This window comes from Ascaphus truei, chromosome 19 (assembly GCF_040206685.1).
Source record: "Ascaphus truei isolate aAscTru1 chromosome 19, aAscTru1.hap1, whole genome shotgun sequence".
In the NCBI taxonomy this organism is placed as follows: Eukaryota; Metazoa; Chordata; class Amphibia; order Anura; family Ascaphidae; genus Ascaphus; species Ascaphus truei.
The window spans coordinates 20,950,270-20,966,955 of NC_134501.1; the positions used below are offsets into that span (position 1 = coordinate 20,950,270).

The window sequence follows — 16,686 nt, forward strand, 5'->3', positions numbered from 1 at the left end:
ACGGCTCTGCGTCCTGATGTATACGCACGGCTCTGCTTCCTGATCTGTATGCATGGCTCTGCATCCTGATGTATACGCACGGCTCTGCGTCCTGATCTGTATGCATGGCTCTGAGTCCTGATCTGTATGCATGGCTCTGCATCCTGATGTATACGCACTGCTCTGCATCCTGATGTATACGCACGGCTCTGCGTCCTGATCTGTATGCATGGCTCTGCATCCTGATATATACACACGGCTCTGCACCCTGATATATACGCACGGCTCTGCTTCCTGATCTGTATGCATGGCTCTGCGTCCTGATGTATATGCACGGCTCTGCGTCCTGATGTATACGCACGGCTCTGCTTCCTGATCTGTATGCATGGCTCTGCGTCCTGATGTATACGCATGGCTCTGCATCCTGATGTATACGCACGGCTCTGCATCCTGATGTATACGCACGGCTCTGCATCCTGATGTATACGCACGGCTCTGCATCCTGATGTATACGCACGGCTCTGCATCCTGATGTATACGCACGGCTCTGCATCCTGATGTATACGCACGGCTCTGCGTCCTGATCTGTATGCATGGCTCTGCATCCTGATATATACGCACGGCTCTGCACCCTGATATATACGCACGGCTCTGCTTCCTGATCTGTATGCATGGCTCTGCGTCCTGATGTATACGCACGGCTCTGCGTCCTGATGTATACGCACGGCTCTGCTTCTTGATCTGTATGCATGGCTCTGCGTCCTGATGTATACGCATGGCTCTGCATCCTGATGTATACGCACGGCTCTGCATCCTGATGTATACGCACGGCTCAGCATCCTGATATATACGCACGGCTCTGAGTCCTGATATATACGCACGGCTCTGCTTCCTGATCTGTATGCATGGCTCTGCGTCCTGATATATACACACGGCTCTGCGCCCTGATATATACGCACGGCTCTGCTTCCTGATCTGTATGCATGGCTCTGCGTCCTGATATATACACACGGCTCTGCGCCCTGATATATACGCACGGCTCTGCGTCCTGATCTGTATGCATGGCTCTGCGTCCTGATATATACACACGGCTCTGCGCCCTGATATATACGCACTGCTCTGCGCCCTGATGTATACGCACGGCTCTGCATCCTGATGTATACGCACGGCTCTGCATCCTGATATATACACACGGCTCTGAGTCCTGATATATACGCACGGCTCTGCTTCCTGATCTGTATGCATGGCTCTGCGTCCTGATATATACACACGGCTCTGCGCCCTGATATATACGCACGGCTCTGCTTCCTGATCTGTATGCATGGCTCTGCGTCCTGATATATACACACGGCTCTGCGCCCTGATATATACGCACGGCTCTGCGTCCTGATCTGTATGCATGGCTCTGCGTCCTGATATATACACACGGCTCTGTGCCCTGATATATACGCACTGCTCTGCGCCCTGATGTATACGCACGGCTCTGCGCCCTGATGTATACGCACGGCTCTGCGCCCTGATGTATACGCACGGCTCTGCGTCCTGATGTATACGCACGGCTCTGCGTCCTGATGTATACGCACGGCTCTGCGTCCTGATGTATACGCACGTATCTGCGTCCTGATCTATACGCACGGCTCTGCATCCTGATGTATACGCACGGCTCTGCGCCCTGATGTATACGCACGGCTCTGCGCCCTGATGTATACGCACTGCTCTGCGCCCTGATGTATACGCACGGCTCTGCGCCCTGATGTATACGCACGGCTCTGCATCCTGATGTATACGCACGGCTCTGCATCCTGATGTATACGCACGGCTCTGCGTCCTGATGTATACGCACGGCTCTGCGTCCTGATGTATACGCACGGCTCTGCGCCCTGATGTATACGCACGGCTCTGCATCCTGATGTATACGCACGGCTCTGCGTCCTGATGTATACGCACGGCTCTGCGCCCTGATGTATACGCACGGCTCTGCGCCCTGATGTATATGCACGGCTCTGCATCCTGATCTATACGCACAGCTCTGCGCCCTGATGTATACGCACGGCTCTGCACCCTGATGTATACGCACAGCTCTGCGTCCTGATGTATACACACGGCTCTGCGTCCTGATGTATACGCACAGCTCTGCGCCCTGATGTATACGCACAGCTCTGCGTCCTGATGTATACACACGGCTCTGCGTCCTGATGTATACGCACAGCTCTGCGCCCTGATGTATACGCACAGCTCTGCACCCTGATGTATACGCACAGCTCTGCACCCTGATGTATACGCACGGCTCTGCGCCCTGATGTATACGCACGGCTCTGCGCCCTGATGTATACGCACGGCTCTGCGTCCTGATGTATACGCACGGCTCTGCGCCCTGATGTATACGCACGGCTCTGCATCCTGATGTATACGCACGGCTCTGCATCCTGACCTATACGCACGGCTCTGCGCCCTGATGTATACGCACGGCTCTGCGCCCTGATGTATACGCACAGCTCTGCGCCCTGATGTATACGCACGGCTCTGCATCCTGATGTATACGCACGGCTCTGCATCCTGACCTATACGCACGGCTCTGCACCCTGATGTATACGCACGGCTCTGCGCCCTGATGTATACGCACGGCTCTGCATCCTGATGTATACGCACGGCTCTGCGTCCTGATGTATACGCACGGCTCTGCGTCCTGATATATACGCACGGCTCTGCGCCCTGATGTATACGCACGGCTCTGCGCCCTGATGTATACGCACGGCTCTGCGCCCTGATGTATACGCACGGCTCTGCATCCTGATATATACGCACGGCTCTGCGCCCTGATGTATACGCACGGCTCTGCATCCTGATATATACGCACGGCTCTGCGCCCTGATATATACGCACGGCTCTGCGTCCTGATATATACGCACGGCTCTGCGTCCTGATGTATATATTGGTTTCCTGGCCCACCGAGCAGCTCTCAGATGGATAGAGGGAATAAAAGGCGTGTGGGATCTCTGTGCCCTCTGCGCGACCCCGAGTGTCCCCTTATTGCACGCACGGTCAGTGCTGCCGCAGGTGAAGTGATTGGATAACCCCCCTCAGTGACCCCAGGTGACTGGTCAGCGAGCCGCGCCCGTTACCTCGCAATACTCCGTGATAATGCAGAAATCCTCCCCGTCCAGGAAGCTGCTGAGGAACCTCACGATGAAGGGGTGATTAAGGCTGCCCAGGAGCTTGGCCTCTCGGGCGGAGGGGAGGGTGGCCTCTGGCCTCAGACCCTCACAGGGGATTCTCTTCAGGACTTTCCTGGAACACAAGATTGGAAGAGGTTGTTCCTATAGATGAGGAGGGAGGGTCTCACAGGAGAAGAAGGGGGTCTCCGGAATTAGAGAACCATGCTTACGTCCCAGTGCCAGCCCCAGGTGACCTTGGGTGAGTTAATTTCTTTCCCTGACGCAGGTAGAGTGTTAGCTCTGCAGGGCAGACACTGCGCAAAGCGCTGTGTCCCTAATAATAATGCAGTGATGAACCAAACTCTGAGTGTAGGACAGGGGTGGGGTGGGGTGGGGGGGGGGGGGTCAATTCCAGTCCTCAATGGCCACCAACATGTCAGGTTTTCAGGATATCCCTGCTTCAGCACAGGTGGCTCAATCAGTGGCTCAGTGTGCTGAAGCAGGGATATCCTGAAAACCTGACCTGCTAGAGCCCCTTGAGGAGTTGCCCACCCCTGGTATAGGTAAATTACCAAGACTTGGATCAGAACCCCTCCAGGCAGCATGGACTAAACATTTCCTTTCAATGCGCTCCTCACAGCGTGTTCTGAGGGTTTATAAACGAGCAGCAATTTCCAATTCTCTGCAAAAGATTTCTCCACCTAATTATGGCGTGTTGTGCAACGAAAGGTAATTAAAAAGGTCTCGTTCTCCACCGCAGTGAGAGGTAATTGATTCTGACAAGTCGTCGTAATTGAATTACTTGATGGGAAAAAAACCACTTTAAGGCATCGTATGCCGTCCCCCCAAAACCAGACATGTTCCCCTAGAATACAGGCTATTAATCAGTACTAAACTTCCCACCGTGTAGAGATGACTCTGCTAGGAGACGGGCGCGTTACCTCTGCGCGCTACCTCTGCGCGCTACCTCTGCGCGCTACCTCTGCGCGCTACCTCTGCGCGCTACCTCTGCGCGCTACCTCTGCGCGCTACCTCTGCGCGTTATCTCTGCGCGCTATCTCTGCGCGCTACCTCTGCGCGCTACCTCTGCGCGCTACCTCTGCGCGCTACCTCTGCGCGTTACCTCTGCGCGCTATCTCTGCGCGCTATCTCTGCGCGTTACCTCTGCGCGCTATCTCTGCGCGCTACCTCTGCGCGCTATCTCTGCGTGCTACCTCTGCGCGCTACCTCTGCGCGCTATCTCTGCGCGCTACCTCTGCGTGCTACCTCTGCGTGCTATCTCTGCGCGCTACCTCTGCGCGCTACCTCTGCGCGCTACCTCTGCGCGCTATCTCTGCGTGCTACCTCTGCGTGCTACCTCTGCGTGCTATCTCTGCGTGCTACCTCTGCCCCAGTATGACCAGGACAAATTCCGACGGCTGTTTTTGCATTTTGATTCACTTCCCCCATTGTGCACTGAGTGCTATTATCTCTGCGCCGCGCGCTATCGGTCTGTGCCACGCGCTATTATCTCTGCACCGCGTGCTATCGGTCTGCGCCACGTGCTATTATCTCTGCGCCGCGCACTATCGTCTGCGCCGCGCGCTATTATCTCTGCACCGCGTGCTATCGGTCTGCGCCGCGTGCTATCGTCTCTGCGCCGCGTGCTATCGTCTCTGCGCCGTGCGCTATCGTCTCTGCGACGCGCGCTATCGTCTCTGCGCCGCGCGCTATCGTTTCTGCGCCGCACGCTATCGTCTCTGCGCCGCACGCTATCGTCTCTGCGCCGCGCGCTATTGTCTCTGTGCCGCACGCTATCGTCTCTGCGTCGCGCGCTATCGTCTCTGTGCCGTGTGCTATCGTCTCTGTGCTGCGCGCTATCGTCTCTGTGCCGCGCGCTATCGTCTCTGCGCCGCGCGCTATCGTCTCTGCGCCGTGCGCTATCGTCTCTGCGCCGCGCGCTATCGTCTCTGCGCCGCGCGCTATTATCTCTGCGCCGCGCGCTATCGTCTCTGCGTCGCGTGCTATCGTCTCTGCGCCGCGTGCTATCGTCTCTGCGCCGCGCGCTATCGTCTCTGCGCCGCGTGCTATCGTCCCTGCGCCGCGCGCTATCGTCCCTGCGCCGGAGGAGAGCACAGTGCCTTATCCCATCCCATACACTGAAGGAAGTAACTAATCCCGCACACTGCAACACAGCCCAACTGCCCATCTTGTTCTCCTTCTTTCTGTTACTCTCTCTTTGATCTGTCTCGGCCCTCTCTGCTCCTACTTGGAACTTGATGAATTTCCCTTACAGCAATCTACCATTTGTGCTGGGAGGCAGCCACATGCAACCACTACTCTTTCAGTGAAATGATGCATCTCGTGTTTAACTTGCGTCCTGCTGCCCTCTGCAATCTCAGAGGGAGGACGTGTCTCGGATTGGCGTTCCTGTAACAGCCTGCGGCTCCTGTGCACGTGTGACCTGAATCTTGACATCATATTATTCTGCGCTGTGGAATATGTTAGCACTTATAAATAAATGTTCCTAATATTCAGCTTCCCCACGGGCCACGTCTCTGCCTGAGCCACGGGGCTCTCGTTACTAATCTTTGTCTTTCACAGATAAAAGCATTGAGAAAAACACGGGAGTCCCGGCACTGCTGTACTGACATGCCAGCCACACGGCAAACACATACATGTTGCAGGAGTCTACGCCCCCCACACTCCCACGCAGGACACGTTCCACGGAATTGATCTCCTTGACCGAGAATGCAGACACAGAAAGCCCTGGCGGGGAAAATGAAACATGACAGAGGAGAGAGAGAGAGAGCGAGGGTTGGGGGCGGCATCTATACGCCGTGCCGGCGGCTTTTACCGAGCGCGGCTTCACTTAGCAACAGGTAATGACTTTATCAGGCTCAGCGTGACAGGGACGTGTCAAGTGGCTGCACTTTCTGCACTGTTTAACCACGACGGAAAATCCATGTTACAGGTCAGGGCTGAAAGAGCTAAATCCACGCGGCGGAGTTAGGATTATTAACCCCTCGAGAGCAGGGGGGGGGGAGCAACTCCAGTCATCAGGGCAACTTTTCAGGATATCCTTGCTTTAGCAAAGGTGGCTCAATCAGTGGCTCCGTCGAAGACGGAGCCACTGATTGAGCCACCTGTGCTGAAGCAAGGATATCCTGAAAACCTGACCGGTTGGTGGCCCTTGAGGACTTAAGTTGGCCACCACTGATTTAGATTGTAAGCTCTGCTGGATAGGGCTGGGGTTGGTCACCCCTGCTCTAGAACATTGCAGGCCACTGTGGCTCTCAGAGGGGATGTAGCCCCCCCCCCCCCCTAGTTTTAGGAGAGATGAAAAGAACTCAGGTGTGATTTGGCGTGGAGAAAGGGGGAGGCGGGCATAGTGTGATTTGGGGGTGGGGGGAGGGGGGGAGAAGGGCTTAGTGTGATTTGGGGGTGGGGGGAGGGGGGAGAAGGGCTTAGTGTGATTTGGGGGTGGGGAGAAAGGGGGAGATGGGCATAGTGTGATTTGGGGGTGGGGAGAAAGGGGGAGGCGGGCATAGTGTGATTTGGGGGTGGGGAGAAAGGGGGAGATGGGCTTAGTGTGATTTGGGTGTGGGGGAGGGGGGGGGCGGGCATAGTGTGATTTGGGTGTGGGGGGAGGGGGGAGGCGGGCATAGTGTGATTTGGGGGTGGGGAGAAAGGGGGAGGCGGGCATAGTGTGATTTGGGAGTGGGGAGAAACGGGGAGATGGGCATAGTGTGATTTGGGTGTGGGGGGAGGGGGAGATGGGCTTAGTGTGATTTGGTGGTGGTTGAGAAAGGGGGAGAAGGGCTTAGTGTGATTTGGGGGTGGGGAGAGGGGGAGTCATGCAGCCTCCCCTGATGCCCAGGTCCAGCTGAGACACACTGCTGCAGCCAGAACACAGAAATACAGGGTGCCTGCTTCGCGACGTGCACGTCCAAAACAAAGTGTTTAAACTCAATAGCGGATGTCAGGGTAGCAGCTGCCCAGTTGCCGAAGTACGGAGTTGACGCTTGCTACAGTTTGCATAAACAACTCAAGTTGTTTTTTCAAGCTGCAGCAGCGTCACTGGTACTTCGGCAGCCAATCAAATCATTCTTGAAAATTATTTGAACAGAGCAACACCCATTCCTAAGCTGAGGTCTGTAGCCCCGCCTCCTGAACGCTAGCAAAGGTCTGCTGGGGAGTATGTGCACACATCGCCCAGCAGACTGACGTGCGCACACGCGAACGCGCGCCCTCCACCTCCTGTCTCTGCCACCCTGAATGAGGCCTAAGACTCCTTTTCCCCCCCTGTCCTTCGGGAGATCTGGTCTCCAGAACTGAACGCAGTAATCTATAAAGTAGCATCAACCCCTTATTCTGCTGCCAATACCTCTCCCTATACACCCTAACATCCCGCTGCTAATACCTCTCCCTATACACCCTAACACCCCGCTGCTAATACCTCTCCCTATACACCCTAACATCCCGCTGCTAATACCTCTCCCTATACACCCTAACATCCCGCTGCTAATACCTCTCCCTATACACCCTAACATCCCGCTGCTAATACCTCTCCCTATGCACCCTAACATCCCGCTGCTAATACCTCTCCCTATGCACCCTAACATCCTGCTGCTAATACCTCTCCTTATACACCCTAACACCCCGCTGCTAATACCTCTCCCTATACACCCTAACATCCTGCTGCTAATACCTCTCCCTATACACCCTAACACTCCGCTGCTAATACCTCTCCCTATACACCCTAACACTCCACTGCTAATACCTCTCCCTATACACCCTAACACCCCGCTGCTAATACCTCTCCCTATACACCCTAACACCCCGCTGCTAATACCTCTCCCTATACACCCTAACATCCCGCTGCTAATACCTCTCCCTATACACCCTAACACCCCGCTGCTAATACCTCTCCCTATACACCCTAACATCCCGCTGCTAATACCTCTCCTTATACACCCTAACACCCCGCTGCTAATACCTCTCCCTATACACCCTAACATCCTGCTGCTAATACCTCTCCCTATACACCCTAACACTCCGCTGCTAATACCTCTCCCTATACACCCTAACACTCCACTGCTAATACCTCTCCCTATACACCCTAACACCCCGCTGCTAATACCTCTCCCTATACACCCTAACACCCCGCTGCTAATACCTCTCCCTATACACCCTAACACTCCGCTGCTAATACCTCTCCCTATACACCCTAACATCCTGCTGCTAATACCTCTCCCTATACACCCTAACATCCTGCTGCTAATACCTCTCCCTATACACCCTAACATCCTGCTGCTAATACCTCTCCCTATACACCCTAACACTCCGCTGCTAATACCTCTCCCTATACACCCTAACACTCCACTGCTAATACCTCTCCCTATACACCCTAACACCCCGCTGCTAATACCTCTCCCTATACACCCTAACACCCCGCTGCTAATACCTCTCCCTATACACCCTAACACTCCGCTGCTAATACCTCTCCCTATACACCCTAACATCCTGCTGCCAATACCTCTCCCTATACACCCTAACATCCCGCTGCTAATACATCTCCCTATACACCCTAACACTCCGCTGCTAATACCTCTCCCTATACACCCTAACATCCTGCTGCTAATACCTCTCCCTATACACCCTAACTCACCGCTGCTAATACCTCTCCCTATACACCCTAACACCCCGCTGCTAATACCTCTCCCTATACACCCTAACATCCTGCTGCTAATACCTCTCCCTATACACTCTAACATCCCGCTGCCAATACCTCTCCCTATACACCCTAACACCCCGCTGCTAATACCTCTCCCTATACACTCTAACATCCCGCTGCTAATACCTCTCCCTATACACCCTGCTGCTAATACCTCTCCCTATACACCCTAACATCCTGCTGCTAATACCTCTCCCTATACACTCTAACATCCCGCTGCCAATACCTCTCCCTATACACCCTAACACCCCGCTGCTAATACCTCTCCCTATACACTCTAACATCCCGCTGCTAATACCTCTCCCTATACACCCTGCTGCTAATACCTCTCCCTATACACTCTAACATCCCGCTGCTAATACCTCTCCCTATACACCCTAACACTCCGCTGCTAATACCTCTCCCTATACACCCTAACACCCCGCTGCTAATACCTCTCCCTATACACCCTAACATCCCACTGCTAATACCTCTCCCTATACACCCTAACACCCCGCTGCTAATACCTTTCCCTATACACCCTAACACCCCGCTGCTAATACCTCTCCCTATACACCCTAACATCCTGCTGCTAATACCTCTCCCTATACACCCTAACACCCCGCTGCTAATACCTTTCCCTATACACCCTAACACCCCGCTGCTAATACCTCTCCCTATACACCCTAACACCCCGCTGCTAATACCTCTCCCTATACATCCTCACACCCTGCTGCTAATACCTCTCCCTATACATCCTCACACCCTGCTGGCCTCCCCCATTACTCTGTTACTATCCTTTGTTACTGCTTTTGAGATTCAGCGCGTTCCCTGTCAGTGCAGGGGGAATAAGAACAGAAAGGGGATGCTTAGATGGTTTATTATACAGTAAATAGGAATAATTGGTCACAGTATTTTGCTTCTGTATCAACTAAATAAGAGCCCAGGTCTGCATGTGCAGATCTCACACACCGCTATTTACTACGGCTAACACGGAGAAGTGGGTGACGCACAGTTAACAACGCCGTAACATCGCTTCCATTCAAGTCACTGAATCGTTAACTGTGCATTTCCCAACTTCTCATGATTTTAAATAGTGAGCGCAACCCTCTGCAGTCACTATGCGAGAGCGATGCTCTGCAGGGCCGTGTGTGAAATGGGTTACCCAGAGCGTAAAGGCGGCTTTTCCGCTAAGAACACAAAGGCTAGATTAGCCGTGACGCCCGTGTTGTCATTTCCCGCACGGAGATTGCTGAGTGTGTCACACACGTCAGTCGCTTTGTCTGGGAACCCTCGCCCGCTCCAGTTCTCTCCTCTGTAGCTGAGACAGAAGAAGCCGGGTTCTTTAGTCATCCACAAACCTTAAAGCTGCAGTTCAGTCTTTTTTTTTTTTTTACATTTATTTTTTTACTTCAATAGTTTTATGTGTGCAATCTCTAATTACCTAAAGAACTGTATAGCTGCAGGTTAATTCGTTTTCCATGTATTGATAGGTCGAAATTTGGTGACATATTAAAAGCTGGCATTTGTTTATAATCTGCTTGACTGGCAGTGGAAGCTCATGAATTTTCATGAGCACTCCTGCACTGACATGTGCAAGAGAGAGGGCAGGGCTGACAAAGGGGTGTGCCAGGGCTTGTGACAGGACATGAAGGGGCAGTGCCTTAGCAAATGGCTGTTATAATAGAATACAAGAAAATTGGTCTTTCAAAGTTGTTTTTTTAAAAACAGAAAATGCTAAAAGTATTTTTTCTTACTACAGAACTGATTTATTAAAAAAAAAAAAACATGCAGGATATTGACTGAACTGCAGCTTTAATTTAACTCCTTTGGCTCCACGGAGGCCTTTAACAAGTCACAGGGAACAGTGAAAGAAAAGCCCCAAATTGTAGAAAAGTATTAAACAGATCATGTGTTATAGAAGGGTGTGTGTGTGTGTGTGTGTGTGTGTGTGTGTGTGTGTGTGTGTGTGTGTGTGTGTGTGTGTGTGTGTGTGTGTGTGTGTGTGTGTGTGTGTGTGTGTGTGTGTGTGTGTGTGTGTGTGTACACTTGCCCAAATCACCAGTTGGTGACAAAGACTGAACTGCTGCAGAATATACCAAACGGATATAATAAGTGATAAGTGTTACATATGTAACGTGATATATTTACCCACAAATACATAGAGTACTAAGGGAGTATGGTGCAAGTCCAGGGGTGTGCAATCTTTCTCGCCTGCGCCCCCCTGCCGGCTTCCCCCCCCCCTGCTCTGTGCTACCACCCCCCTCCCCCTCCTTACCTTGGCTCCTGCGTTCTGACGTCACGGCAATGCGGTGTCACATGACCCAGCGGTGTCACTTGACGCCACGTTGCCATGGCCACGCGTCAACAGAAGTAGTGTATGTATTGTGCATTTGTAAATGACACTGTTTTGCACGGAAAAAACAATGAAAAAAAAAACTAAATAAAGGGACTTATTATTGTGAGATGCATTTTATTCCCCCACATATTTTGTTGTATGTTAATGCTTATACAGTATACAGTGAAAAAAGGGTGATCTGCGCTCAAAATAAATGTGATAATGTGCTAATATAGATTTGCTAATGCAAATAAACCAGTGAAACCCTTAAAAAGGTGGTAAAAATGGTGTAGTAAATAAAAAAGTATTTATAACCTCCCCCTCCTCAATGATCCCCTTGATCAATATCAAAAAGATCTAGAGGCTTTGCTTGACACTGGCTTGAAAAGTAAAGCTATTACTGAAGATGAGGCAGCTTATCTTAGCATACCACATCCACGTACACCTTTATTTTATTTTATACCCAAAATACACAAACACCTCACGTCACCACCGGGTAGACCTATTATTTCTGGTATTTCATCTTTATCTTCCAATTTATCTCAATGTATTGATTATCATTTGCAGCCTTATGTAATACATAGTAAGTCCTATTTGAGCGATACGACCCACATACTCCAAATCCTAAGGGATTTGGAGTGGCAGCCCAATTATATACTGGTAACAGCGGACGTCAAGTCACTGTATACAATTATAGACCATCAGTTGGGCTGCAGGGCAATATCTCAAAAATTGGATTCCACTACCCAACTAACATCTGTTAAAAAAACAATTTTTGATTGACAGCATTTTTTTCATTTGAACCCATAATTATTTTACTTTCAACTCACTTTTTTATAATCAAGTATGTGGAACCGCGATGGGCACCAGGTTTGCCCCAAGTTATGCAAACCTTTTTATGGACAGTTGGGAAGAAAGTTCAATTTGGAACAACTGTCCATATGGGGCAGACCTGGTGCTCTGGAAACGTTATATAGATGACGTTATATTCATCTGGTCCGGCGGCAAAGCATTATTACAACACTTTTTTTCTTATTTGAATAATAATGATAAAAATCTTGAGTTCACTTTTAATCACAGTACAGAGCACATTGATTTTTTAGATTTAAATATTTATATCACCAATCACACTCTACACACTAAAACATACTTCAAGCCAGTGCAGGCAAATACCTACCTGAGAGCCGACATTTCACATGACCCATTGTGGATAAAGAATATACCGAGGGGCCAGTTTCTCCGCTTGAGACGCAATTGTTCCGATATTGGTGACTTTGCGTTACAGGCGGAGGAACTGAAGTGCAAGTTTCTTAGTAGGAACTACCCAGAGCAACCTTTAGATGAGGTTATCAATCATGTTACTAACATGAAAAGAGAGGATCTTCTGGTTTATAAGAAAAAAGATTTGAAAAATAATTTTTTTGAAAAGGTCCCATTTATTACACAATATAATGGCATGGCACCAAAAATCAGAAAAATAATCAACAAACACTGGCCAATCCTACTGAGGGATAGTGTTCTAAAAGGAGTTCTACCTGTGAAACCGCAAATTATATTTACTAGGGCGTCCAATTTAAAATCTAGGGTAGCTCCTAGTTGTCCACTGATTCATTTAAAAGAGAATAGAGCTGTGTTGAATAAAGGTTTTTTTAAATGCTCCAAGTGTATGGCGTGTGCATACAGTAGTAATGCTAAGAGTTTTAAATCTAACGTCACTAAGATAGAACATCCTATCAAGTCACATATTAACTGTCATATGTGTTTTGTCATATATCTGTTACAATGTCCTTGTGGCCTGCAATATGTGGGAAGGACCGGAAGAACATACCAGAGGAGAGTGTATGAACACATATACAATATCAAAAGAGGACTGATAACCCATAGCGTATCCCACCATTTCCTCACACATCATGATAAAAATCCTAGCGGTCTTAAATGTCAAGCTATTGAGACAATTCCTGCTAGTGCAAGAGGTGGTGATAGATTACAAAAATCTAGTATGCGTGAGGCTTACTGGATATAGGAGCTTAAAACATTATCACCTCAAGGGTTAAATATAGACTTTGAGCTAGGAGCGTTCTTATAACATCAGGCGTATGTTTTCTTTTATTCCTGCACCCTTTGAATGGGACTTTTTTATATATATATATATATTTTTTTTTTAAATTATTTTTATCTACTCTACTGTTCATTGCCTATGCCATTAACTTATCCATCCACTATCTTATCTGTTTTTATGTCATGTTAAATGTTGTGTCATGCTGTTTTTTTATGTTTGCAAAGCTGAATCAAATGTCAGTGATCTATTAAGCTAATTGGTGTATCCCCTTGACTGCCCTGATTGACAGACCAATCGGAGCCAAGCTAAGGATATATATACTAGGGCTCACTGCCATAACTTTATATCCCCTGAGGAAGTGTGGTTACCCACACGAAACGCGTAGGGCTGTTTTATTCTATTTTGGACACTTTTGCTGAGTACAAGCTGTTATATCGCTGAGCGCTTTTGTTGATCGAAGTAGGGGCAAGGAGGTGTGGATCGCCATTTCCCTGAGGCTTCACTGGATTCACCAGTCCTGACGTCACACCCGGCGACGTCATTTCCGGTTTCGGCGCAACGGAGACGTCATTTCCGGTCCTCACCAGTAAGGAGTAACAGAGGGAATACACGGCATCCTGAGAACCCTGCGACCCCCCCCCCCCCCACACGTGGACTTCGGCTCACATTGACTTATGCGAATCTACATCTGCCGTCCTGTGAGTGTTATTCAGATTTTAACCCACCGGAGCGGCGCATCAGCAACCTGTCCTACTTTTTATTTTCAGTTATAATAAATTAACTTTTATCACTAGCTTTGCTTTAATGCTGTCTGTCTAGTTGTGTCTGTCTGTCTTGTCCCCCTGTGTCAGCCAGCTTGCATTTTTATGTCTGTGTAATCTGTTTAGCTGTGTTGCACTAAATTCTCTCTTCTTTGATTTCATGTTCCACATCCCCTGCATGAATTCCTAACGGAGCACTCAAAGATTCAGTGACTGTAGCACATCTTGGAATTGGGACTATTTCTACTGGACTTCCATCCATTGTGGACTGATCAGGCGCCGGTATCTCTCTTTTATTTATGCTGTTCATCTGATTGTACTATCAGTTTCACCAGGCTGCCTATCTACCAATAGGGTTCCCCCTCTTAACAGGGTACATTGTTATTCCCATTAGCGCTTTTTTACATCACCTTCTTTTCTTATAACTTAAAAGGTGAGTATTGCACGTACATCAATTATGATAGAAATCAGCATGACATGTTAGGGACATGTTACCACTATGCAGACTGCGACCCTGGAACACGCCGTGACCGCCCAGCAGCCGGATCAGGTTTCCCTCCTCCTTCTCTGGGGGCTGTGTAGATGCTCTCTCCACTTCAGTCGGACGCCTCACTGTGAGGGTATGACCACCGCTGTGGCAGAGAGGAGAATTCCCCTTGCCGGTTCCGGCTCACCGCACGTGTGCTGATGACGTCATCAAATGGCGCTGTCTGGGTACTCGCGTCGCGTTTTTTGCAATGTAAGTTGGAAAAGTCCCGAACAAAGTCACTGCTGATATTACAGCTGAACTTCAAATAGGTAATGGGTTGGAACGCGCCCTCTTCCTTCCTACGCGTTTCGTATATGAATATACTTCGTCAGGGTATCTATCGGAGGTTACCTTCTGGGCACTTTAAATACCTATGTCTCTCCTGTGATTGGCTGATACTAGATAAGACCGCCCCTCACTCGGAGGTGTACTAGGATGTCACTACACTACGAAAAACTTTTATACATCAATAACATAAAAATCTAAAAAAGGTTTTGACAATTTTAATATTGGTAAATTACCATAACCGACACAAATATTCTATAAGAGAAAAGAAACAAAAGTTAATGCATATAAAATGGCAGCAGAAGAGTACTAACTAGTGCTAAATAGAAGAAAGGGAAACCAGATAGCACAATCAAAAACCAAATTGGATGAACATAAATGGAGAGTAGGAACTAATTAAAATGAATAAGGACCTCTAAATTGATACACTAATTAAATGTGATACAACGATATCACCATATAAGATCTAGGTTAAATTGATGATGTAAATTTAATACAATGACCAAACATCAATCTCCTCATTTAAACCTAATGGAGACAGTGTCTGCATTTTATAGATCCAAAAACTTTCTTGTTTGGAAAAGCATTTTGTCTCTGTCTCCTGATGGAACAACCTGGATACCAATATATTTATAAAGTGTGGGATCACAATTATGTTTACTTTTAAAATGTCTAGAAACACTATGTTGTTCCAGACCTATTCTAACGTGTCTTGCGTGTTCCAAAATTCTTATTCTAAGATATCTTTTAGTACGCCCAATATATTGGTATCCACATGGACATTGTAGGAGATACATTACATATGTAGATTTACAGGATATACAATCTTTAACAACGAGATTGACAATATACCATTAAGTCAGTTTATGCGAATTAAACGTAATTGCAGTCTTCAGAATGACTTCGAGGTTCAATCCACCACTCTATTTGAAAACTTCATTGAACGAGGGTATGACAAGAATTTACTAATCAAATCTCTAGAGAAAGTTGACAATATGAATAGGGAGTCACTATTGATACAAAAACAAAAAGGAAATAATGACACCACAAGTGACAATAAGATCAAAGTTCCATTTATTACTGAATTTAATTCAGTTAGTATGAATATCCAAAAAATTATTAATAAAAACTGGAACATTTTATGTAACGACCCTATTCTTGGTCCTTCCCTCCACCCACAACCCAGTTTTATTTACCGTAGGGCAAAAAATTTAAAACATTATTTGGCACCAAGTGATATTGGACCTCCGATTAATACATCTTCGGAGATCCCTTGGATGCCAAAAAAACCTAACGGTAACTTCAGTTGTGGAAAATGCAAAGCGTGCAATATGCTTAACTCAGATCGCAAACAATTTCAATCTAATACTACAAAAGAAAATATTGTTGTTAAAGATTGTATATCCTGTTAATCTACATATGTAATGTATCTCCTACAATGTCCATGTGGATACCAATATATTGGGCGTACTAAAAGATATCTTAGAATAAGAATTTTGGAACACGCAAGAAACATTAGAATAGGTCTGGAACAACATAGTGTTTCTAGACATTTTAAAAGTAAACATAATTGTGATCCCACACTTTATAAATATATTGGTATCCAGGTTGTTCCATCAGGAGACAGAGACAAAATGCTTTTCCAAACAAGAAAGTTTTTGGATCTATAAAATGCAGACACTGTCTCCATTAGGTTTAAATGAGGAGATTGATGTTTGGTCATTGTATTAAATTTACATCATCAATTTAACCTAGATCTTATATGGTGATATCGTTGTATCACATTTAATTAGTGTATCAATTTAGAGGTCCTTATTCATTTTAATTAGTTCCTACTCTCCATTTATGTTTATCCAATTTGGTTTTTGATTGTGCTATCTGGTTT

General features: G+C 48.0%; 1 protein-coding gene across 4 annotated transcripts in view; it reads right to left on the minus strand.

The window, feature by feature from the left end:
* The window catches only part of LOC142469992 (serine/threonine-protein kinase Nek11-like), a 197,825-nt gene that overhangs the window by 132,310 nt on the left and 48,829 nt on the right, over positions 1 to 16,686 (minus strand). For all 4 annotated transcript variants that reach the window (XM_075576824.1, XM_075576822.1, XM_075576821.1 and 1 more), the window contains exon 3: positions 3,102 to 3,267. In XM_075576824.1, the coding sequence (XP_075432939.1) occupies positions 3,102 to 3,267 (166 nt within the window). The remainder of the gene's footprint in view (positions 1 to 3,101; positions 3,268 to 16,686) is intronic.